The 24,157-nt window shown below is 44.0% G+C and overlaps 1 protein-coding gene across 1 annotated transcript in view; it reads left to right on the plus strand.

Annotated features, from left to right (window-relative positions):
* Nucleotides 1-20,524, plus strand: part of ILDR1 (immunoglobulin like domain containing receptor 1) — a 34,716-nt gene extending 14,192 nt beyond the window's left edge. Inside the window, exons 2-8 of the mRNA XM_083171606.1 lie at nucleotides 3,011-3,181; nucleotides 3,679-3,828; nucleotides 13,717-13,836; nucleotides 15,033-15,179; nucleotides 16,192-16,323; nucleotides 17,566-18,350; nucleotides 18,822-20,524. Of these exons, the coding sequence (XP_083027732.1) occupies nucleotides 3,011-3,181; nucleotides 3,679-3,828; nucleotides 13,717-13,836; nucleotides 15,033-15,179; nucleotides 16,192-16,323; nucleotides 17,566-18,350; nucleotides 18,822-18,863 (1,547 nt within the window). The 3' untranslated portion in view covers nucleotides 18,864-20,524. The remainder of the gene's footprint in view (nucleotides 1-3,010; nucleotides 3,182-3,678; nucleotides 3,829-13,716; nucleotides 13,837-15,032; nucleotides 15,180-16,191; nucleotides 16,324-17,565; nucleotides 18,351-18,821) is intronic.
* The last annotated feature ends 3,633 nt before the right edge of the window (nucleotides 20,525-24,157 follow it).

Genomic DNA, 24,157 nt, shown 5'->3' on the forward strand with positions numbered 1-24,157 from the left:
ACTGAAACTCTCCTGAAACTAAGAAAGTCGGCAACCCTGGTGTATCTTGAATATTGCAATAAACACGAAGGGTATAAAATAATACAAAACCTATATTACCACGTTTGGCTAGTGTAGGCACAATGAAAGCAAAATTCCAAACCCTGGTCCTCAAGGCGCACTAACAGTCAGGATTATTATATTGTTATCCAGGCTTTAGCACAGGTGGTTAAATCCAAATACTGTAACTGTTTGGGCAAGCTTTAGAAAATTATTTTGCTTTAGATTTTTGCCATTGTTACTGCTGTGCGCTTTTTGCGTTCGCTTTTCTTTAATAGCCCCCTAATCCCCGAAATTGCAGCGGTTTTGGGCTCGCTGAAAAAACGTTGCAGGCTCTCTATGATGTCCAGATTTTCCTGCATAATATCTGAGATTTTTTTTTTAATCTATGTACGCTTTACCCTAGTAAGCATGATATATCTGTAGTTTATAAATATTATAATGCAAAGGTTTGGGCTCTGATAGGCGCCTGTTCATGTTACAGTGGCGTAACTATATATTTTGCGCCCCCCCGCCAAATTTTTTCGGCGCCCCCCCCCCATACTCTTACCTGACGGTCACTGTCCCGTCCAGTCTCCCTCAGTCACCGCTGCGCTGCTGCCCGGCCGCATCTGCGTCACTGTCCCGTCACTCGCTCCCGGCGCCGGCTCCTGCTGATAATGAAAAGTGACTCTTAGAAAATGGCTGCCAAAACTGTCTGCAATACGGGGGCAGCCATTTTCTAAGTGTCACTTTTCATTATCAGCAGGCGCCGGGAGCGAGTGACGGGACAGTGACCGCAGATGCGGCCGGGCAGCAGCGCAGCGGGTAACTATAGCACCGCAGCCCCCCAGGCGCCCATAGTTACTCTGCGCCTCCCCGCCATGGCGGGGGCTGCGGAGGCTTAGTCACGCCCCTGTCATGTTATTAATATAGGATTTCGCTACTGTGCAGGCCCCAGTCTTCCTGTTCACTCTAGGATTTGTTTAGGGCAGGGCGTTGACCACCTGGCAGGGGACTTTTTCAATCGGGAGGACACATTTTATATTAGAAATTGACATTAGAAACAAACGAACAAATAAAATCTATAAAATGAATTGCACACTGCACTAGGATTACGCCCATTAAACATTGTCATACTCTGCTATGCCCATTACATATTCTGTCTTAATGGCTCTTACACATTATACCGCACACCATAATACCTGTTACACATGATGGCACACACCGAAAGTTCTCAGCGGCATTTCGGTGCGTTGGTGGGGGGGGGGGGCAGCGTAAGGGCGCACAGTGCCACACACAGAAAGGGCAGGGTGCATTATGAGGTATTAAAAACGGGCAGGGTTCGGCACCCTGCAAAAGAAGCTTAGAGGGAAGACTAGGTAGGCTTCATGCCCTATCCCAAGATGGCCACCAAGATCACTACAGACCATGTACATGCCTGCTGGTGAGCTGTATGGAACCCACCACCACACCAAACTCTGATCCATCCCCAGTTTGCATGTAACAGTGAGTACGGCTATATCCGCTATCTATCAATAAAACAACACCGCCGTTTAAGTATCTAACTGCCATGCTACAGGCTGTTGAAAAATGACAGGAGCTGATTGGTTGGTGCTTTATCACACTCCACTTTATCACTCTCCAATTCTTAGTACATCTGCCTTATAATCTACACATTCATTGTAGGGTCCCAGAGGTTTTTCTTGTGCGCTCAGTCTTGCATATAGATTTGCAGATGCTGGCAGTAGCCCAATGTCTTTCAATTTTATAGATCGCATCATAAAATTTAAATAACGGGATAAATCTTATGTTCATTAACGGAGTAAATCATATGGACGCTGGGCATGGTGTAGTTTATATTATGATCAGTGTGTACCCGCTGTGGAAGGGGTTAAATAAAAAAATAAAGGCTGTGTCCTGGTCCTCCGTCTTGCTGCGTGCTTCCCTACTGCAGCGCCATTCAAAGTGTAATGGGTGGCGCCTCTATGAAAAAGTACTTAACCCCCTAGTAGCTGGCAGCCTAGAGTTGGTATTAATTCAGGAAAGGCCAGAGAGCTGGTAAGTGCAGCCACCAAACTACAAACCTAGATCACCACCTGCCGTGCCCTTTGTCAGAAATAATTACCCTCAGTCACCGCTCACAGGATACACCCAGAAGTAAAACGGTGTTCATATGCCCCACCATGTTCACACAGGGGCCAGGCAGGATTTATACTCTATAGATCATGGTCATTGCTCAGTAGCTCCTCTGTTTCCCCCTGGCAGGGTCATTGCGGTGAAGAATTTTGGGGGTTTTGATTTACAATCTGGGGCAGCTGGAGACCACACAGTGAACCAGGAGTCTCCCGCAGGATTGTAGGAAAATGTAATTTGTATGCTGTGATAGTTCTAGTACAAGGATGGGGAACTTTTAGTTCCCAGCTGTTGTTGAACTACACATCCCAGCATGGCCAAATAGCAAAACGCTAGCAGGGCATGCTGGGATATGTAGTGCAACATTAGCTGGGAGTCAAAGATTCCCCATGGCTATTCTAGAACCATTCGACTAGGAATAAAAAGCCTTTTTTTTATGCATCTTACTGGAGGAAGAAAACCTTATCTTACTTCCAAGACTTCTGCACCTGTTTGTATATTGGAACAATCTGTTAAGCAGAAAGTGCAGCACTGGTTCATAGTAAGTGGTCAGGTTTGAATTGGCCCCAAACCAGCAGTGTGTAATGCAGCAGTGTGGCCACTAGGTGTCAGTGTAGGAGTCTGATGGTGGCATCTAGTAACCTCCTTTATTGCAGAAACAGGCACTTCTTAATAATACATTTCAATACAAGTTCTAGTCTATAACCGATCGCAAACAATGATCTGTCCGCCTTTAGCTAATCCCTCGTTGCCGTGGGCTACGGTAAATGTTCTTATGTACTCCATTTAATTCGACAGCTCTTACATGTCCTCATTCTGCAGTACTGAAAGGTGTTCTCCGTCTTCTGTATTACAGGATGCCGCGCCGTACAAGTCACCGTGCAGAGAACCCAGCAATACACAATGTTATTCTCCAACGTCATCCTCAAGTGTAGCTACAGCACGTCGGCGCAGGCCCAGTACGTCACCGTCACCTGGGTCTACAAGTCCTTCTGCAAAGACCCCATCTTCGACTACTACTCGTCCTGTAAGTCCTTACTATGTGCGATATCTGTCTGCTACACAGTGCAAACACCCAGACGTGACCATGGAGTCGTCTTCTAGCTATGTAGACCGGGTCAGAAGATCGACACGAGCATTAGATCGACAATGGGAATGTCAACAGTCAAAAGGTCGACATGCGTCCCCTCGCACGGTTCGTTGCACTTGCCACACTATTATATTCTCCCTCCACACCCTAGTCACTAGTGGATGGTAGGGTATGAAATATCATCTGTCGGCACAATTCGGCTCAAAAAAAGTGAAAAACTCATGTCAACGTTTTGACTGTCGACTTTAATAGTGTCGACCTATTGACCGTATGCCCTAACCGGCGACCAGGTGTTATGTATACGTAGCCGATAAAACTGGTTATATATAAAGTATAACTTTAGAAACACAGATGTAAACCCCCGTCCCCACAAACCATCCAGCCTACCTACGTTATTGCATCTGGTCACCTTGCCATGTCATTTATCTCTGCAGCCTATCAGGCGGCTTTAAGTTTGGGACAAGACCCTTCCAACGACTGTAATGACAACCAGCGCCAAGTGCGCATCGTCATCCAGAAACAGGGCCAGAATGATCCCGTACTGGGCCAGGATTACCAGCAACGCAAGATCACCATTCAGAACCGTAAGTAGCGTCCGGGCGCAGTGGGAGGTACCCGGCGTTTTGTGATTCAGTGGTGGGTGAGATTAATGTGTTTGTTTGTAAATGTGGACCCTCATATGCTGCATCTCGGTTATCAATTTTAACGTTTTCCAGAAATGTAATTAAAAATGTTTTTATTATAATTTAACTTAAAAATTGAATTAAAGTCTAGATGTTTGGAACACGTTCTTCGCGCCATTAAATAAGTTGTGTATGAGAGGGTTCGGAGATTGAGCGCTGTCCATGTCCGTTTAACATTGTCCTGGCGAGTCCGCAAACGGTTGTAGCCTTTATAGTCTGTTGTAATTTCATTCTTTGGCAAAGGACAAAATCGAAATGAGGCCGTACCGTAGGGTTAGGTGGTTAAGTAAAGGAGCGTTTGGCGGTGTGGTGGTCTTACCAAAAACTATTATCACAGATCAGAAAATGGGATGTGGACTGGATACCAGAGCTCGTCAGGGCCTAACCAGTTATATTGTTGTGACAATGTCCCCCACAGAATTTCCTTGCACTGTTTTTTAATTGGGTCGTTTCAGCTTTCTCCAATTTACTTATTTGTTGAGTTTCCTGGTGGATATAATTCGGAAATTATAGGACACTAGTGGCCCATGTAACTGCTATAGAACTACTACTCCCAGCTGGTACAGTCAGGAGAGGGGCTGTCGTTTTTTGAAAGCTGGATGAGCCGTACTGTGTTCCAGAGCGAATCTCCTCTTTCTTCTCAGTGAAAATTTGTTGAGACCGGTTCAGGAATCGCTGTCACAGCACTATGCAGAATACTGGGCTGTGAGATATTAACAGGCGGATGCAATGTAACAGGAATCCACGGCTTGGAATATTGCCGGCTGGTTATCTTAAGTGATGTAACGGAATCTCAGAGTATTCATAAATCAGGATGCAAGTCACCGACTAGACCCAGCTAGACCCGGAGACAGTCCAGCAATGTACTAAACCGCAATTTGTATCTTTCCACAGATTATAAACCTTTACATTATTTTAAATATACAGAAGTAATACATTGTGGCTATTTAGAATGCTCATGATGGTATTGTACTACATACAAAAAAAGAATGCAGGTGCGCGCCCTAATTTCTAATCCCTGCTAATCTGAAGAATTATAATCTGTGGAATTTAACGTAAAGTAAAACTGATGTGCTCAGCACCTTCTTGGCCAAAATGATTTGCCCACCAACCACATACAGGTCATCTCATCTGGTGGGTCCATAACATTCCGTAGGTTCAAGTGTAGAGCGTGGGTCTTCCCCAGGTGAGCACAAACCAACCGTTGCTAAATGTTATAGGTGTGGTTTATTGGGATCATTTTGGTTCATTCTTGAAAGCTGGACACGTTTAGGTGAATGGGAGATAAGTGGGCAAGAAAAGGACAACATGCAGCCCAGCGGAGCATTTTGAGCGTGGAATTCATCAGTGGAGAAAGAAGATGTGGTAGATGAACCCTTCATCACCGTGGTCTCACCAAACCGACCAGTACACCTCTGGCTCCAAGATAAGGAACCCTACAGCAATGAGCCCTTATTTCCATCAGTGAAGGCTTCTGTAATGCTGTGAGGAGCACTGCCTGAGCGTGTTTTGGGTGTATAGTCACTCTCATTGACAACCATTGTAATGCTAATCGCTTTTTTAATGGTCCCGAGTGGTTTGCATTGCCCAATGTGGCTGTATATTTTTCCCGATGGTGGTTGTTTTTCTCACGAAGATTACTTCCCTATTCAGAGAGCACATATGGTCGACCGGTGGTTTAATCAGCATGACCAAGTGGCAAAGGCAGAGATGTATTAAACCTTGGTGAGAGATAACGTGGAGAAGCACAAATCATCCAATCACCTTCTGGCATTTATCTAGGATAGTCTTTGAAATGGCAAATGAAAGCTGATTGGTAACTTCAGGCAATGTCTTCAATTCTCCTTGACTTTATAAATCCCACCCACAATGTCTCCTTCACCAGATCTAGACCCAGTCCAAAATGTAAAAGATGTTCTAGAACGATGCCTTAGGAAGTAGCATTTACCACCATCAACCTGGTGCCGGTTGATTAACTTTCTGTTAGCATGTACAGTGCTGCATCCTTCCACACCCCGGTAAAAAAAAGGCATATTGGTGCATGCGTTTAGGAGACGATGTATAAGCGGCAATGACCCCTTTCTCTATGTTTCTGTATCAAAAGACATTGAAAGGAGGAATTGGAGCCTTTCTTTGTGGCGCCTTTCTTGTCTCCACTGCCGTAGCTGGTTATGAAGTGTACAGACGGCTCCGTATCACGCTACAAAAAGCTTACAGTCCAGATGCTGTCCTTGCTGTTGTGTTTACGGTTAAGTTCCATACAGTAGTTCAAATACTTTGCTGATATGTTTAGTTGTAAGACCATGGGGAAATGTCTGGTGGGCATCTACGATGGCTGTAACAACATTAACATATTTTCGCACATAATTGAAGCCAATTTGCATCTGTGACAGCAATACGGTAACCAACGCCTGCTCACCATTCTGCCTACATCTCAGCATGAGTCCAATGTTTCACGCTCAAGCTCCAAAAGTACCACCTGGATGTGGTCTACCAACATGATGCTGACACCTTCTAGCATGCTCACCTCCAAGACTCAGGAGTCCCTCATGCTGATGATGATCTGGATGTCCTGGGGTTTGATGTCCTCTCCTCCAACACATGGAGGAGCTTTGTGATTCCTAACTCTGGGATGACCTCTGCCACGTTGGCTGTTGGCTCACGTTGTCCTGCGTGGCTGGCTGCCTTCCTCACGGGAACGGTGTTGTGACCTCAAATCTTTCTTTGCCTTCTGTGATAATTGCCTCTTTCAGATGGCATCTCCCTTATGCCATCAAGGATTATAACCAGGTCCACGAGGGGCACCCAGGGCAATAGGCCACCATATGGCAGACCTAAGGATGCCTTATTTAGGTCCTCTTAGGCTGCTGACATTGAGCATTGTCTGTCTGTGGCTCCTACAACTCTTTACCGGACTATCAAGCCTAGAGACCGCTCCCTCTCCAGGAGGTTCTTGACCTTCCTTGATCCATTGCTGCAGATCTCATTGAATGGAGGGGCAAAGAGCACCTCTGTTTGAAAAAGGGGTTGTCTATGTATATTGTGTTGCTCTATGGTGAAGGACAGGAAGTAGGATCACTGCCATCCAGTGCCCTCTGTAGCCGTTATTCAGCATGATGCAGTGAGTAAAGACACACTTCTGCAGCTTTCCTGAGTCCACGTTCTAGTCCGTTTCTGCATGCAATTGCATAAGATATTGGAGAAATTTGCTGCTTCCGGTAAAATCCCACAGGATACCCCATTCCCATTATTTGCAATAGAGGCTGCTGTCTGGATCAGCTTTCGAAGTTAGCTTTTCATAGTTTGGCATTAGCCAACGCCATCTCCCAGTGATGTAAACTGCTTTGTTCCTAGGGTGGCTTTACCCATAGAGATGGCTCTTCTGAATGCCCGGTAGCCTCTATACCCCATTGGGTGCCCCGTGTGACACTGCGTTTTATCAGGCATGTAGAGAGTACAACTAATCCCTTTGCCTGGACGGTAATGTTCCCCTTAATAACCAACCCAATTTATTCAATTAATAGCTACAATGGCATCTGCAAATCTTTGCAGATCAGTTAGGATTATACATACCAAATCCCCCCACACACACACACGCACACACCGCAACGCAGCACACACTGGAAATATTATACCTGACCTTTCCAGGAAAGCCACGTAGTCCTCCCGCAGAGCCGTCATTCCCCCAGAATCATTTTGACATTTTCTTTTTCATTGTGATTGTAATTAGTGCAGAGCTTTACAGGTTTTCTGCTGCAGAACCTCTTGACTGAGGATCATTCTTGTACTAGGAGAGTTAATGCGGCTCTTGTAGTGGTGGTAGACCGCCTGACCTAACCATAGTGCAATTGTAAAGCGCAACGGAATATGCTGTGCTATATAAGAACCTGTAAATAAATAATGCAATACTTGCATCAGTACCCCCCGAATTACACTTCTTTCGTTGGAGTGCTTACTGAAAGCAATGCTAATTGCACAGAATAAAATAAATATATTTAAAAAAAAACAATTACAGTAAATGTCACAAAGGACTAACAGAATTAAAGCCGCTTTAATATGAGTGTGTACAAATCATGTTTATATTAATACAGCGTACAGGAATCATTTGCATGTCCATTAAGCCAGAGCTCCACCCTGAGGATGGACAAGGAACTGCAATCCCTGAAACATGTTTGAATTAAGAATTTAAAGTTGACCCTTTGAAGTGACACTATAGGGCAGGGCTGGGCAACACCGGGCCTCCAGATGTTAATGAACTACACATCCCAGGATGCTTTGCATTAGTTTTGCTGTGTGGCCATTCTGAAACTGATGTAAGGCATGCTGGGATGTGTAGTTCATCAACATCTCGAGGGCCGATGTTGCCCAGCCCTGCTATAGGGGGATGTAAGCTGTGGCCAGTAATTGATTGCAGCTAATGAGAATGGCCGTACAAGCTAATTTACTGGATATAATATTATTGCTATTCACTTTCACAAAGTTATATACTATGAGGAAAGATAGGCTGACATTCGTGTTGTCGACATGGTCATTATATTGACATTGACCATGTCGACATACAGTACATCACATAGACACTGAGGAAGTGTTGACATGTTAGAATGTCAGCTTATCACTCCTGCAGGCTCTGTTGTCACTTAAACCGCTCCTGGCGGTTTTAGCGGCTTCTGGGTCCTGGTGGTCACGTGACAGACCTTTAATCCTCAAGTGTTCCAATATGTATTATGCCCCTATACCTATTACTTACCCTTCCCTCTAGAGCAGGTGGTGGACAACCTGGTCCCTGAGAGCTACTAACAGGTCACGTTTCCCAGACCACCTAGCTGGTGCACAGGTGCAGTCATTACTAACCGACACATCTTTAAACATGTGCTGTATTCATTCCTAACCGAAACATCATTCATATTGTTCTAATGTGTACCCAGTACATTCGTGGCCCAGAGGCTCCCCAGCGACATCCCCCATCGTCTGTACATGCAGCTCAATCGGGTAATGTGTAACTACCGGCTCTTCTGCAGTGACAGGAGCTGGTTGCTGCAGTGTGATATTCTCCTGCAGCACCTGGCTTCTGTCAGAATGAAGAGTCGGAACCGCACACAGGCCATGAGGGCATGCCCTTTATATTAGACCACACCCAGTTTTTGTGCATCCGCACTCCACCCGGAAGTATTCACTCCACCACCTATGCATCTAAGATGTTGCCAAGATATACAATTGTTCTATATCAAATGAAACACTCCTTGAAAAAGACATGGTGTTTTTACAATCAGGAGATCATATTTTAGTGGAATTTCATGGTGGTGAGTTATATATGGATGCTACCTCATTCTCCCACTAATATCCAGCGTCCACTTCATTATATACAGTATGCTCCTTGATATATTCTATTCCTTTTTATATAATAAAAAAGAATATATTTTTTTAAGAAAACGTCTGCTTGGTATTTGGTCCCTTTTTAGGCCATGCAATAAAGAAACCTTTATGGGAGGATACACCACCTGGGAGATGTAAGCATTGATGTGAGCTTATAAAGATACCTTTATATGTGTGACAACTGTGTATTCAATGTAAGCACTTCTGAATGGTGACCACAATAGAGGATTCATTGCGCAATCCCATATCAGAAGAGATATTGTCCCTTTGGAAAATTTACTTTTCGTTCAAAATTATTCAAAGTACTACACTATGTATATTTTTGTTTGATTTCTTTTTACATATATGAAAATCATTGCAAGAGACATTGGAACAATTGTGAACCTTTATCCCTGTTTGTGTCAATACTTCTGGACTCTTTTATCCTTGTGTGTCTTAGTTGCATTCAGACTAGGGCACGTTTTCGGCAAAAGAAGATGCCCAACGATTACAGTTTAAGTACATCTGACCTCTGTACCATCATCTGCAGCCTGTGTGTCTTTTTTCCAATCTCTGGTAATGAGACTCATTAGTCTTCTTATTTTGTTTAATATAATTCAGTCCTTACTTTCAGTTGCTAATTTGCAGTCATAGTACCTTAATGATAACTAAGTATATATTCAACTTGCATATAAAGAACAGATTTCAGCTTGGCGTCTTGAGCCCTCTAGTGGTCTGCATTTAATATTACAGTCTGGATTCTGTTCTGAGAGAGACCTTGTGGATGCTGTATAAACAATGACTAATCAACACTCATTGACTAGCAATTCGTTTTACTAATTATCTTCTGTTTTGAAAGGGAGGAAATGGCAATGTCTTGTTTTTTATTGTTTATTTAAAAAGCACTATCACAAATGAATACTCCAATCCTATTCTAAGCTAATGGATAACATCCTGTTAGGGTGACAATTGATAACAGATGATAGTTGACAAACACAAGTTTACTGGCTAGACAGAAGTAATCAACTATTGATCTTGAGCGAGACACTAACTGACACAATGCATTATGGCCTAAGTGAAAACCTAACCAATGACATACTGTAAATCAGCGTAAACCTAATTGAATACAGATGAACTGGCACTATACTGTATGTGTTAGAAGCTGTGATAAAACACCTTTTATCTAATCCATGAAATGTGGCATGTTACTGGACTAAGTAGCCCCTGTTTTACTGTAACCCAGCAGAAGAGCCCCCCAAATGCATGCTGGAATTTGTAGTTCATCAGAAACTGGGTTTAGAAGCTACTTTCAACCAACACGGGTTCCGCTTCCCTTTTCTCAAACGCTTGTTTCCTCTAACAAGGACTTTTTTTTTTTTTTTACTTCATTAATCATAATCTAAGTAGACTGCGTTCATTAGTTCTGCAGTTCGTTTAACCCTGTCTGGGGAAGGATTGGCAATTAGGATGTTGATACCGCCAGATAATCTAGGTCAATAAGTAATTTAATAAATTAGAGCCAATAAATCTCACATTAGTGGATGAATCCATGGTAACACAGATGATTAGTAATTAAATTACCAGCTTTAACTAGATCCCAGCAGTTGCTGAAAGTCCGCTGCTAATAGACCAGGTTTTTGGTTTGATAGATTGGTGATGGCTCACGAAACCGGCCTCCGGGCCCTTTACAGATATGCGGGGCCCCCATACACCAGGCAGGTTTAGGATGGGTACTGAGTTTATAATTAATATGTCAAATGGTTATTGTTCATATTTAAAATAATAGGCACCTATTTTAGGCCTGTAGTGGTGAGTCCTGGGGGTATATTAACCCTTTCAGTGCCAACGCTGCTGTGACAGATGTGCAAAATATCTGCTAAAACTGCCAGCGCCGTAGTCGAGGAACATAAAGCACTTTATATTAATGTAATGCCAGCACTAGGCATTGAATGGGTTAAACATCCAAGGCTGTGTGTGTGACCCTTGGGGAGCATGTGACTCGGGGATCCAATAAGGTGCTTGGGAATGGTAGAGTTAGCTGAATATTGGGTCAGGAAAGGGAGGAGTCTTCCTCTCTTTCCTGCTGAAATATTCCCTCCCTCCCGTCCCTGTGATAATTGGTTTTAAATGGGTTTTTTTTCGGGGTTTTAATTGCGTTGGCTGATAGGCGGGAAAGAACGGTAGGTTAATAGTTTATTAGCCTTCATTACCTGTTTATGCAACGTATATAGATTGTTTTTCGGTGCGCTCGCCTATTCATTGACTTAGGCCTTTCGCTCGATCACCCGCTCGGGGGCAGCGAGACCACCTGGCTGGGTGGTAGTCAATGTAGTAGGTCGAGTGGATACCGCTTGGTAGGGTAGTTTGATTACGTACAGTATGCTGCGTTTGGGGGTGGAGTTTTGTTTAGTAGCCGTTCTTTCTTGGCCACCATTTATTTAAATTAGTTTAATCAAATCAAAACTAGCTTAAATATTTCAAATAATAAATCAGCTAACAATTTCTGCCAAACCTAAGTCTCCGAGTCTTTATTTCAGGTTTAATGTTAAGATAAGTTAAGGTTTAACATGCTAGAGGTACACACACATGAGGTGCTAGGATGTTTAGTTGTCGGCAAGTGATCTGAAGTCAATTAAATGAAGTTAAGTTAAATATTGCACCAAAAAAAGAATATCAATATTTTGCTCATCGCTCACGGCAACGTTGGCACTCAAAAGATTAACTAATTAATTACATATCGATCTTCATCTAGGTTTGGCATCTAGGGCAAAAACACACATTTACTGACAACTGAATTTTTTTTTATATTCATTTTTAAATGTCAATGTGTGTAGGAAGTACCCCCCTGTCGTACTTGTCAAATGTTAAAATAATTAAAATTGTTAGATATTTATTACTAATGCGCCGTCAGGTGTCTGTAGCGCTGCACATAGATACATTAACATTGAAAATGCAAACACTTCAATATAAAAGGTTTATGGGGATAGACTAAAATGTGAAGTAAGATTTCATGATTGCCGGAGACCCTTACCATATATCCAAGATGGTGGCTGTAGCACTGAGATTATTTCCTGGTTATTTCCTTGTGCCATAGTAACATTTTCATATGAACTATAATATTACATGTACTGTTGTTTGTAAAGTGCTGCAGTTATGAAATTGGGGAAATTTGTGTTAGAGGACGAACAGCGGACAGAAGTAGGTTACAATATTAATGACCTTGTTATCTTGAGCGTGAATAAGAGAAATACATTGTATCACTTTTTGTATATAGCTCTGGCATTCTATCACTAAAGGTCCATACACATTGGGCAATTTTGACTAGCATGTATGGACAATGATGATGGGGAAAATCGCTGGCCAGAAAATCGCTCAGTGCATACACAGAGCGATTTTCGCCCGCCAAAGCATTTTTTTCCTGGGGGTGGACAACTTTTCATAGCGGGAAGCTATGCTGGTATTATCAGCAGTAGGGTGGAGGTGGCCGTCCATAATGCGGGAGCGCACATTAACTCTCATCGCTGCCCCATACACACTGGGCAGCTTTTGAGCTGAAAGCCGCTCAATCACCAAAACTGAGAGGCTTTCAGCTCAAAATCGCCCAGTGTGTATTGGCCTTAAGAGGTTTGTTAGCCTCATGTATGAGGAATGGATGAATTCTAGAGATTTTGTGGAGGTTAAAGTGACAATATTGGGAGATGGCATGAACATGAGGGGTGAAGAAGTGGGAGGAGTCGAGCAGGAAACCTCGGGCAACAGTAAGAGAGGTGAGAAGGAAAGGGGTCTCTGAGGGGGAGACAATAGGCTTAAGGTGGCCATACATCAGAAAGATATTGTACCCAATCATACAATCTCAACTGATTGTAAGATGGATTGTATGCAGATTGTGTGCACATTTTATGTACATAATCATACAATCAATCAGCAGATGGATTGTATGACTGATTGTAAGATGGATTGTATGCAGATTGTGTGCAAATCTTGTGTACACAATCATGCAGTAGATGGATTGTATGATTGATTGTATGATCGATTGTGTGTCCAAAAACCACCAAGGACTGCCGGGGATTTCAAGGGAAATTGTACACAATCATGAGCGCCATCGATCTTAAGATCGATCTTTCTGATGTATGGCCAGCTTTAGTCTTAAACATGTTGAGCTTAAGACCATGCTGGGACACCATGAACAAAAGATTGGAGAGAGACAGTTGGAGATGAGAGGGCCAGGGGAGGGTTACGGATTGAAGGAACTGTGGAAGTTGGGAAGAGGTGTATGGAAAGAAGCCGAGGGAAAGCCTGGGAAGTAGACAGAGGAAAAGCAGTTAGAAAAGGGTGTGGATTGTTAGATAGACAGTGAGTTTGGTGATTACGCTGTAGGAGATGTATAGGTGATGATTGTCCTGTATTCTGACCATGGTCCCTCTTTTTTGTCTTCAGAAGCCGACTTGGTCATCAGTGAAGTCATGTGGTGGGATAATGGCGTCTTTTACTGCAACGTGGAGGCTATAGGGGACACGTCTGGGGACCCTAACCAGGAAGTCAAGCTGTTTGTGTTGCGTAAGTACTTAACTGCTTCTCTTTCTGTAGTTGGTGGCCACATTATTCAGCTCCCCTTCTTACTTTGTCATAGCGATTTACTGGTAAGTGCATGGATCCAACTAAAAAAGGCAAAAAAAAATAAAAAATCATCTGGTTGATCTTTAGAGAAAAACAAAGTACACATTTAAATATTATTTATTAATATTATTTTTTTTTTAATGTTATTATAGTGCATATATATATTCTATAGTGCAGTGGCATAACAATAGCACCATGGTGGCTATTGCTGCTCCGCTAACAGGACCGCCGCTGGGTCTATTACTGCTCCACTGCCGGACCAGATCAGATCTTCCGGTCTACTGTCCCAGTGCTCTTCCTGTTGCCATTATAAATGCCCCTCACAAAATGGCTGCTCCCTCACAGCAGACAGTTATTGAGGATGGTAAAGGAGGCAGCGACTATTTTTTCAAGGGACATTTTTTCATTGGATCAGAAAGAGCGCCGGGACTGCAGACAGGGGTGTTGAACATTTTATTTTTGGTGGAGGGGCGCAAATTCTAGTTACGCCACTGCTGCAGTGCTTTACAATGCATGTTTCCGAGCCCCGGTGCCATAGCCTCAGTGAAGCTTGCAATGCTTATTCTTTATCACATACACAAGGGTTTGCTTCTTGTCAGAAGCCATTTAACCTGCCGGTATGTTTTTGCCATGTGGGAGGACACTGAAGCCCTCTCAAACATGGGGAGAACATGTAAAATCCACACAGTCCCTTGGCCAGCAATTAAACTTAAGGCTGTGAGGTGGCAATGCTAACCATTACATGAACGGTGCTGTTGACGCCCAACTAAAACTTTAGTTTTCATTATAGTTCAACCAATTTAAGAGGCACCTACTTACCTGGGATCCAGAATTCCTCTGACCAATTGGTCCTTCCATTAAATACTTATTTCGTACATAGAGTGGGAGTGTTAATCCCTTGCCCCTTAGGTTTCCCTTTTTACTTGAATAGGAAGTTCATAAAGGAGGGGGCCTTGGCAACTCTACTTGAGACGAGTAAGTGGTGGATAGAGAGAAGAGAACCGGTAGAGGTTTAGAGTTGAGGGACCTTGGTTAGAAGTGGTTGTGAGATACAGAGATGCTGGTGAATCGCTGGCTGTACACAGATATTGGGGAGTCTGTGGCCCCCAGGTTTAATCTCTGTCTTTGTTCCGCAGATTGGCTTACGGTTATGGTCATCGTTCTGGGGGGATTACTGCTTATATTGCTCTTGGGGATCTGTTGCTGCCAGTGCTGCCCCCAATGCTGCTGCTGCTATGTCCGGTGCCCCTGTTGCCCGACCCAATGCTGCTGCCCGGAGGAAGGTAAGAGTGCCCCCCCGATCTCGTGTTTAACCCCGTCTCTGCCGTGGCACTTCACCCCGTCCTGACAAGCTCATTTAGAAGGTTAGAGAACTGGACACACGTGAGACTGGGGATGAGGTTAGTTGGTAACTACTGTAAAAACCAGTTATTGGTTGTTACACATACATTAAAGCATCCCTATATACACGCCTGTTTCTGCATAGACTACAGGAATGGGCAAGAACGTGTTAAATACAGTTTAACACTAAAAATGCTAAATCATGCACTTGGGTCACAAAAATCCAATGGCTAAATAATAGTATTAATGGCGCTATACTGGAAACTACTAAGGAGGAGAGGGATCTAGGTGACATAAAGGCAGGTAGGCAATGTAACAAAGCAAGTCAGATGCTTGGTTGTATAGGAAGAGGAATCGACAGTTGAAAGAAAGAAGTAATAATGTCACTGCCTCATCTAGAGTACTGTGTCCAGTTCTGGAGGCCATATCTCCAGAAGGATATAAATACATTAGGGACGGTACAAAGAAGCATAGTTTACATCAAAAAACGTACCCAGAAAGACTAAAAACAAATCTCCAATATGTATAATCTGGAGCAGAGAAGGGAAAAGGTGGACATGATAGAGACTATCCCATATGTCAGGGATATTACCAAGGTTCAGGAGGGAGACATTCTTCACAGTAAGAGAAGTATTCGAACACGAGTGACATACTGGACATTTACTTCACAGAAAAGGTAGTGAACAAGTTGGTTCCATTTCGACATTTTGATCACGTTGACTATATGGGTGCTGATGACGTCATACAAGGCGTTTTGCTACTCGTGGTGCTACGCCTGGACATGTAGTAGAGCGGCAGATCTTGAGCGGCCATCTTTGCTGTGACATTTGTAGATACATAAGCAGACGTGGTCATACGTGTAGTTCTACCCACTGTCCTGTATTGTGCTGCATGCATTACATGGCCAATCCCAGGCCAACCTCCCATCTTCTGTGTGTCACGTTTATTTTGCAGCCATTGCCCGCCATCAATACATGAAACAGATGCAAGCTCATGTTCCCTGGATGATGGAGAAACCTTTTTATGCCGGAGCTGACCGAAATTCTCAGCACTCCTCCTATCAGCTCAACCCGTTACTTCAGAGAGGTGGGAACTGAACGGTCTGCAGCAGTTACATACTCCATTAATGTGGTGGTCATATATTTGTATAGGTATCTGTAGCGCCTAGTTACAGCCTGTAGAGGTGCTATATACACTGATGGGGAGAGGAAAGCGGGTGAGGGCGGTGGAGTCACAGGCCCAAAGTTTTATTTGAAAATAGACACACATAGGCAGAAGGGGAGGATTAAAGTGGTTTAAACTAGAGATGTCCCGAGACACAGTGGTGGCTTTCAGCTGGTTCGCACCAGGTTCTGCAGTACAGATACCGAATGTACTATCAGTTCTGCAGAACTGTTTGCTAATGAGTACCGCGCCGTCCGCTCCTTGTAATTTAGACCACCGCCAGCTGCATACAAGGTAAAGGCGGGACAGCCGGAAAGGGAGCTGTACGCTGCCTGACTGTATACACAAAGCAGGTCCGCGGCCATTTTTAAGTCTCGTGCTGGACCCTGAGCCAATTGGAGCTCATGGTCCAGTGGGAGACTTCAAAATAGCCGCGGAACTGCTTTGTGTATACAGCCCGATCCAAAAGCTCATCTCTAGTTTAAACCTCTTCTTCCTCATGACTGTCAAAAATGGAATAGTCTCCATTGTAGGTTATGGATTCCTGATGGGCATCTTCTTCTTTTATCAGGTTGAGGTTGTTATTATTATGACCTCACCTTTTTTTGTGTGGAAAGGTTTTTATATATTTTTTTGGAGATAGATGCAAAATCTTTTTGGAAATTGCGTCTCTACCTATATAGCTTAAGTTGGAACCCGTTTGGTGAAAAGGCATGTTGGCACACCAAATCAGGCCTCAAAAAATGTAAAAATCGCATACTTCCTCCACCAAATGCAAAAGTATTATAGGTGGAAGTTCTGGAGATGCCTTCTGACTGGACACCCAACCACTAGTATGGAAAACACTTCTGGATTCTTAGCAATACAAAGCATGCTTTAGAATGCCCTGTAGGCTCCTTGGTGCATTTATATGTGGTTAACTCAAGAAATGGAACAGTAGTAAACAAAATACATTTAGAAAATGCTAGTTGGTGAGGTCTAAGACACCCAGAGGAGATGTATCAAGCCTTTGAAAAAACTAGAGTGGAGAAGTTACCCAAAGAAACCAAACAACTGATTGGATGCTGTTGGACAAAGTTGTCCCACTTTATCTACGAAGTTCTGTACCTCTCCCATTTATCATGGCTGTCCCGCTTAATGTTGTCTCACCATTTTGTTTTGCAGACTTCTCCTTGCAGAACAGCCTACCGCTGGTCAGGCAGCCGAGCTATCCTCAAAGCAACAACAAAGTGCTTGATTTTCTGGAGACTGAAATTAAAAACCTAAACACGACGCAGCCGCTGGCACGGGGCCCTCACAATAGTGCGCCCAGCCACCACCCCAGCATGTTGTCCTCCCTGGGCGAGCCTGGGGTAGTAGAGCGTAGAGTCATCCAGCTTCCTCCCATTGTAGAGCACATCGTCAACTCCCATAGGAGCAGCAACTCCTCCCAGCACCGAAGACAGAACTCATATGACCCGCTGGACAGTGACCGAGACAGGCGGATGAACCGGTTGCAGGAAGACTCCTACTCCAATGACAATGATTGGAGGGACCGGCCGAGAGGTGATCGGCCTCATGGATACAGGAGGGACCTACCAAGTGAGGGACGTTCCAGGAGAGATCTCTCACCTCCTCGCAGGCATGAACGAGGCAGTCCCACCGGTGATTTCGCTTACGATGATTATCGCAAACGTCTCCCTGACAGAAGACGGTCCCCTGAGAGGGAGCAGAGGTCATCCAGGAGGAGAGGGAGCCCTGAACGCTACTCTCGACGGAGGAGGAGTCATTCTCCACCGTATGAACGGACCTCGTTGAGTTCGGATGAGGACAGTCAGCCGTCCAGGGGAAGAAGGGAGAGACGTCCTCAGTCTTACGAGTGGCCGGAGGATAGGCCGCCGAGCTACAAGTCGATTGACATTGCTGTAGAAAAAAACAAAAAGCGGCTAGCGGCTTCTGGGAGGCCATCGGTAAGTTTACGGGGAGCTGCGTATGGCCTGCGCTATCAGTATTTGGACTATTTCACATATTGGCATGCACGTTTCCTTGTGCAACTTTTCTTAAACAAATTCTATACCCATATACAGTCACTCTATAGTCCACTCCAAACTCAGTCTGAGTATGGTTGTACCTTCTGAACCACTTCCCTAGTGTAGTACTGGGCAGTTCACAGACTTCTGGTGAATACCTACACTCTGCCATATAATCGCCAGTAGTTGGCACATATTCCAACACCGTGAGCTACCTGCATTATTAAGGACCGCTCGGTCTGTGTACAGGGATAGGCATGACATACTGTAGTTGAACCCCCAACTTGCACATGCAAGTAACCCCTAAAATATGGGACCCCCATGATGTAGGATTGGGTGGGTTTCTTATATCTAAAATAAATTTTTTATTGATCCCTTAATCATGGCCTTATCTTCTTCCTTCTTCCGCAGGACCGGGCCAGTTCCAGGAGCGGCAGAAGCATGGTCATTTAGCTGCAGATCCAGCGATAAGAACGGGAAAAGCCAGTGGCAACATATTTTGTAACTGGTATAATTTTCTTTACAATGAGAATGTTTGTCCAGAAGGGGGCGGCACGCCAGGAATCTAGACCGCTGCTATGTGCATAGGCACCGCCGCGGAAGCAGACTTAGCAATGAAATAGTCCAGGCCATGAATGCAGTAACGGCAGGGAAAGGATACGCATAACTAAGAGGCCAGTAATACGCTGCAGCTGGGTCTCATTGCATCTCTGCTGTCATTCCTGTTAGAGCTGTGATTGGGTCCTTGCTGTATGTAGTCCCGGCAGATTTAATCTCTGCGCGGTGCAACGCTTCTCATTGTTGGCCTGATTCAGACCTGCTTGCTCTTTTTCAGATGGCCGCTATCTGCCGAATTGGGTGTCATGTGTTATCGGCCACCCGTCTGAGGATTGATGGGCACGCTTGTGTTCGCAGGGGTGCACCCAGCGTTTCCATGGGCATGCCCACCGTTTTCGTGGGCACTCCCATAAATCACTTGGCGGTTCCCTGCCCCCCTGCTCGTCCCCTTCCTGCCCACCAGTGAGCGAACGCCAGCTGGGTGTGAAACTCATCGAAGGCGTTTGCTCTGGGGGCTCGTCCGGGATAGTGAATTCAGATCTGAGCGATCAAGTCTGAATCACCCCCTATGTTTCCTGTTGCTTTAAGCCAGTGGTTCTCAAACTCGGTCCTCGGGACCCCATACAGTTAACATTTTCCAGGTCACCCGGCAGGTGCACAGGTGCATTCATTGCCACATTTTAAAATATCCACAGGTGGAGCTAATTATTTTACTTGGTTCTGTGTTAAGAACTGGAAAACATGCTCCGTGTGGGGTCCTGAGGACCGAGTTTGGGAACCTGTGCTTTAAGCAAAAGGACACCAATCCATTAATAAAACCTGGCCCAAAAAGTACACATTTAAATCATTTTTAACAGTAGACTGATGACTGAGAAGTTCCCAGCTCTGTGATTGGTCCACAGCCTGGAAGATTGATGATGTAGCATTTAATGGGAATGGGAAGGTGGAGACAGGTAGAGCAGCATTCTAGTATCATGAAAAGACCTGGTACCAGATGTAAGAGCCCCTGGGTTGCATATAATGCTGGTATGCGCATGGCTCACAGACGGTGTCTGTGACACCAAAGGTCGACACGAGCTAGCTGGACGTTGACATGCATTAGATCAACAGTGACAAAAGGTTGGCATGGCAATTGGCGACACATTAAAAGGTAGACATGGAAATGGTTGACGCATGAAGTCGACCTGAGTTATTTACTATTGTTTCCAATTTTTGGGGACTTCCTGTTTTAGTATGTGAGGCACCTGGCCCGCATGCTCAGGTGTCTACAAAAAAACCTTGAAAAACTCATGTCCACCTTTTGCCTGAATTCAGTGCAGACTACGGTAACGTCGACATTTGTGTCATCCAGAAGTTATTATATTTGACCCCAGTTGTTTTCAGCCATTGTAGCTTTATAGATGAACTAATAAAAGGTGTTGGACGGTGGGTCGCAAGTCAATATGTCGACAGGTACAGAAGGTTTACAGTAAAAAAGCGTCGGCATAAAAAGGTCGACGTTTTTTTTTCATGTTTCCTCAACTCTTGTTTATTTGACAAATCATGTCAACAAAATACCCCCCCCCCCCCCAAGCAAACAAAAACAAACTTGTCTACCTTTTTGTGTAACCCTTTTGTTCCTGTCACCCTATTGACTGTTGATCCTATGGAGTCTTCCTATTGGCTGCCAGCTTTCTGACGGTCTATCTGTTAATCCACCCGCTGTAAAGGTACCACCGCCTATTCAAATACTGTTGCTTTCCATATACCATCAGCTGCACTGAACGTTTGTGTTCCTTCCATTAATTCTATATGACGGCACATAAGCATTAGTGAGTTCTATATATAAAACAGAATGTGTTCTATCCACAACTACTACTAGAAATTCTATGATCCGTCTCTAGAACAAGATGTCAACTCTTACTATGAGTAACCAGCAGGGCTCATTCCCAAGTGCTGCATATTGGTGCTAAAATTATACCGAACCACAGCAGCCAATGAGGTGTCTGCTTTCTGACATCTAGAGTAATGCTGTGTACACATGGTAAAATTTGACAATTGGGATCGCATACACATCGCATGGAGATAAAACATGGTTTTAAGCTTTCTATCCCGATTCGATGCCGGTGCGCGCTCCCGTTCAACTGAAATCGAAAATCCAAATACAGTGCAGCAGTGACTCTATAGTGCAAATCGAATGTAGATAGTATGAATTGTATGTAAATAGTACAGAGTTAGCAAAGATTGCATAGCAATCGAATCTCACCATGTGTACACCATAAGCTCGGTCAGTGGTAGCCAACTCCAGTCCTCGAGAGCTACCAACAGTGCACGTTTTCCAGGTCTCCTGGCAGTTGCACAGGTGCACTCATTATTCACTGACACATTTTAAAAGATCACAAGTGGAGCTAATTACTTCACCTGTGATTCTGTGTGGAGACCTGGATAACGAGCACTGTTGGGGGTACTTGAGGACCGAGGTTGAGTACCACTCTGTACTAGATCACTTAGCTGGGGCACAGGTGCACTCATTACACATTATAAATGATCCACAGGTGGAGCTATTACTTCACTTGCGATTCTGTGAGGAGATCTGCAAAATGTTAACTGTTGGTAGCTCTCGCGGACTGGAGTTGGCTACCCCTGAGCTAGATCAAAGCAGGATTCTCATTGGTTGCTGTACATGTTTTACACCCAAATGAAATGTTAGTAAATCAGAACTTCTGTGATTAGACTAAGAAGTGTAGAGAGTTTATATTTCTCCGTTATTTATTTGCTGATACTTCTCCCCCGTGCATTTTTACTAATTTGTTGTTTTTTTTTTTTTAAATGTCATTGGCCACGTTTGGACTTTGTAAATACTGATTTTAATAATAGATTGTACGATCTTTGTGATGTCAGGTTATGTACAGCTTGTGTAATGTAAATAAATTGGTTTCCTTTAGAGGTGGAGCTTGTTTGTTTTTAGTTTTTAGAGCATCACGAAATTCTGGATTATGGAAAACAGGACTGGGGCTGGAAATGACCAAGGATCAAGGGGGAGATGTGAGAGGTGTGGCCAGTGCAGTGTAGGTGTGGCCAGTATTATGTAGGCATGAACACCTAATGTAGATCATTAGCCCCAATGTCTCCTTAAATATGGAAAATGGAAATACATTTTAATAGGTATGATTTATGCCCTTGTGGCTGGTCATGATCACACTGCCAACATGACGGGCCTATTTATATATGGGGGCCTGGAACTGTAGTCCCATTTGCCCCATCGGTAATCCAGCCCTGGGGGTGCATTTCTGATATCTGCAACTGTTAGATGCCTAAATATAGTCACCCACGTCTAGATCGACGTGGTGGGAGCGTGGTCGACGGTTACATGGGCGACAGGAGTTTTTCACACTTTTTTAGTGCCAATTTCACAGGTCGACTTGGTTCATACTTTACCATTCAAGTGGACACAGTGAGATTATAATAGTGTGCTGAGTATATAGTGTCCATGTATAGTGTCCATGTTGACCTATGTCAACATAGCCACCAAAATAATGTGAAAAACTCATGTGACTGTTGACCACTATACCATAACCTTTTTCAAACGGGGTCCTAATTTGAGCCCAGTGAAAGCACTTGCTATGGCGCCCCTTCCCACGTGATCTATACATTTATAGAGCTCCAATACTTACGGAACACTCTCAAGAAAATGGATTTGGATGCCAATCCTCTTATACCATTATTTTTTTTTTTTTCAATATTAGATTTTTTATTAACGTTTTATAAAACACATATAGGGAGCGGGATTCAGAATAAAAAAAGGGGAAGGTGGGATAAAGGGGATAAAATCGCAGGATTACAATACGCTGTCGTGAGACAAGAAGATAATACATAATAGAACAACAGTACGTTATATAAGAATATTGCTACAAGGTTGATCACATACATGTACTGGTCGTGAGGAAAAAACAGATTCAATGTTAGGCGATAACAGCAGGAAGGCTAATAAATATGAATAAATAAATAAAGTGCTCATCGTAGGGGAAGTAACAGGACGGCTATACAGGGGGCCTATTTCAGCGGATTGAGGGACCTATATGCGCACCAAGGAGACCAACGGAGAGCATGATTGGATGGATTACCGGAGAAGAGTAGGCCCGCAGTTTCATATTCATAGTGGGATTGGACCGCATATTTGTCTGCTGTTAGGGTGGGGACTTGGGAGGAGCACCAGTGTTGTGCGATCAATAACTTGGTCGAGACACATACCTATCGGTTGGGAAAAGGGCACCAAAGTACTGTAAATATGTAAAAGTGCGATGTATGTAGGGGAAGTACACGGTAACCTAGAACATCAGATAGGAGGGTGAAAACGTCCGTCCAAAGGGGGTGAGGGCAGAGCAAGAAAATATGATACAATGTGCCAACGCCCCCACAGTTACGCCAGCACATATTTGAGTGAGACGGCCAGGTAGAATGAAGCCTGCCAGGCAACTTTACTAAGGCATTCAGTGTCTAGGGAGAATAAGGTCTATAATAAGATTATACCACTTATTGATTCCCTCTCTACTGTCCTCTCTATGTAGTAAATCTTGTAGATAATTTGGGGTTGCAATGATTTTATAGGGGTTGTGTTACACTATGAATATAAAGGATTCCTATGTGGTAGGGATTGAAGTTGGCTAAAAGTTAGGAGATGACCATCGACAGTTTCCTTGCTACGCGAAACTAGACCACTAGATACTCAAGAGTCCAAGTTCAAATCTCGGATCATGGATGCTAAACCTGTCATAGACCGATTTACAAGATGTAAGGTGAACATTATCTATTTTAGAAACTAATTCCAGCCATGCCCTCCATGTGGACTGGACTACCACCGAACGAGCCATTAGACCATGACCCTTTGGTTCTGGGAGCCAAAGGACATTGGCCAATGGGAGAGGTGCAACTAAACCCATTTCCAGCCAAACCCACGGTTTGGGGTTACTGTACAAACCAAGCACTAAGAGGGGAGAGGATACACACCAATTGGTAAAGACGTAAATCCGGAAACGACGGACCTCCCTCAGATTTAGTAAGCGACGTTGTAGAACGAGCCAGCCTAGGTTTTTCTTCCCTTTTGAAACATTTTATGAGAGCAGATTTAGAGATTAAGGCTTTAGGGAGCAAAATAGGGAGCGTTTGAAACAGGTACAGCAATTTGGGGGGAGGACCATTATTTTCAAAGA

The sequence above is a fragment of the Crinia signifera genome, chromosome 2 (assembly GCF_055691185.1).
Source record: "Crinia signifera chromosome 2, ASM5569118v1, whole genome shotgun sequence".
NCBI classification, from domain to species: domain Eukaryota; kingdom Metazoa; phylum Chordata; class Amphibia; order Anura; family Myobatrachidae; genus Crinia; species Crinia signifera.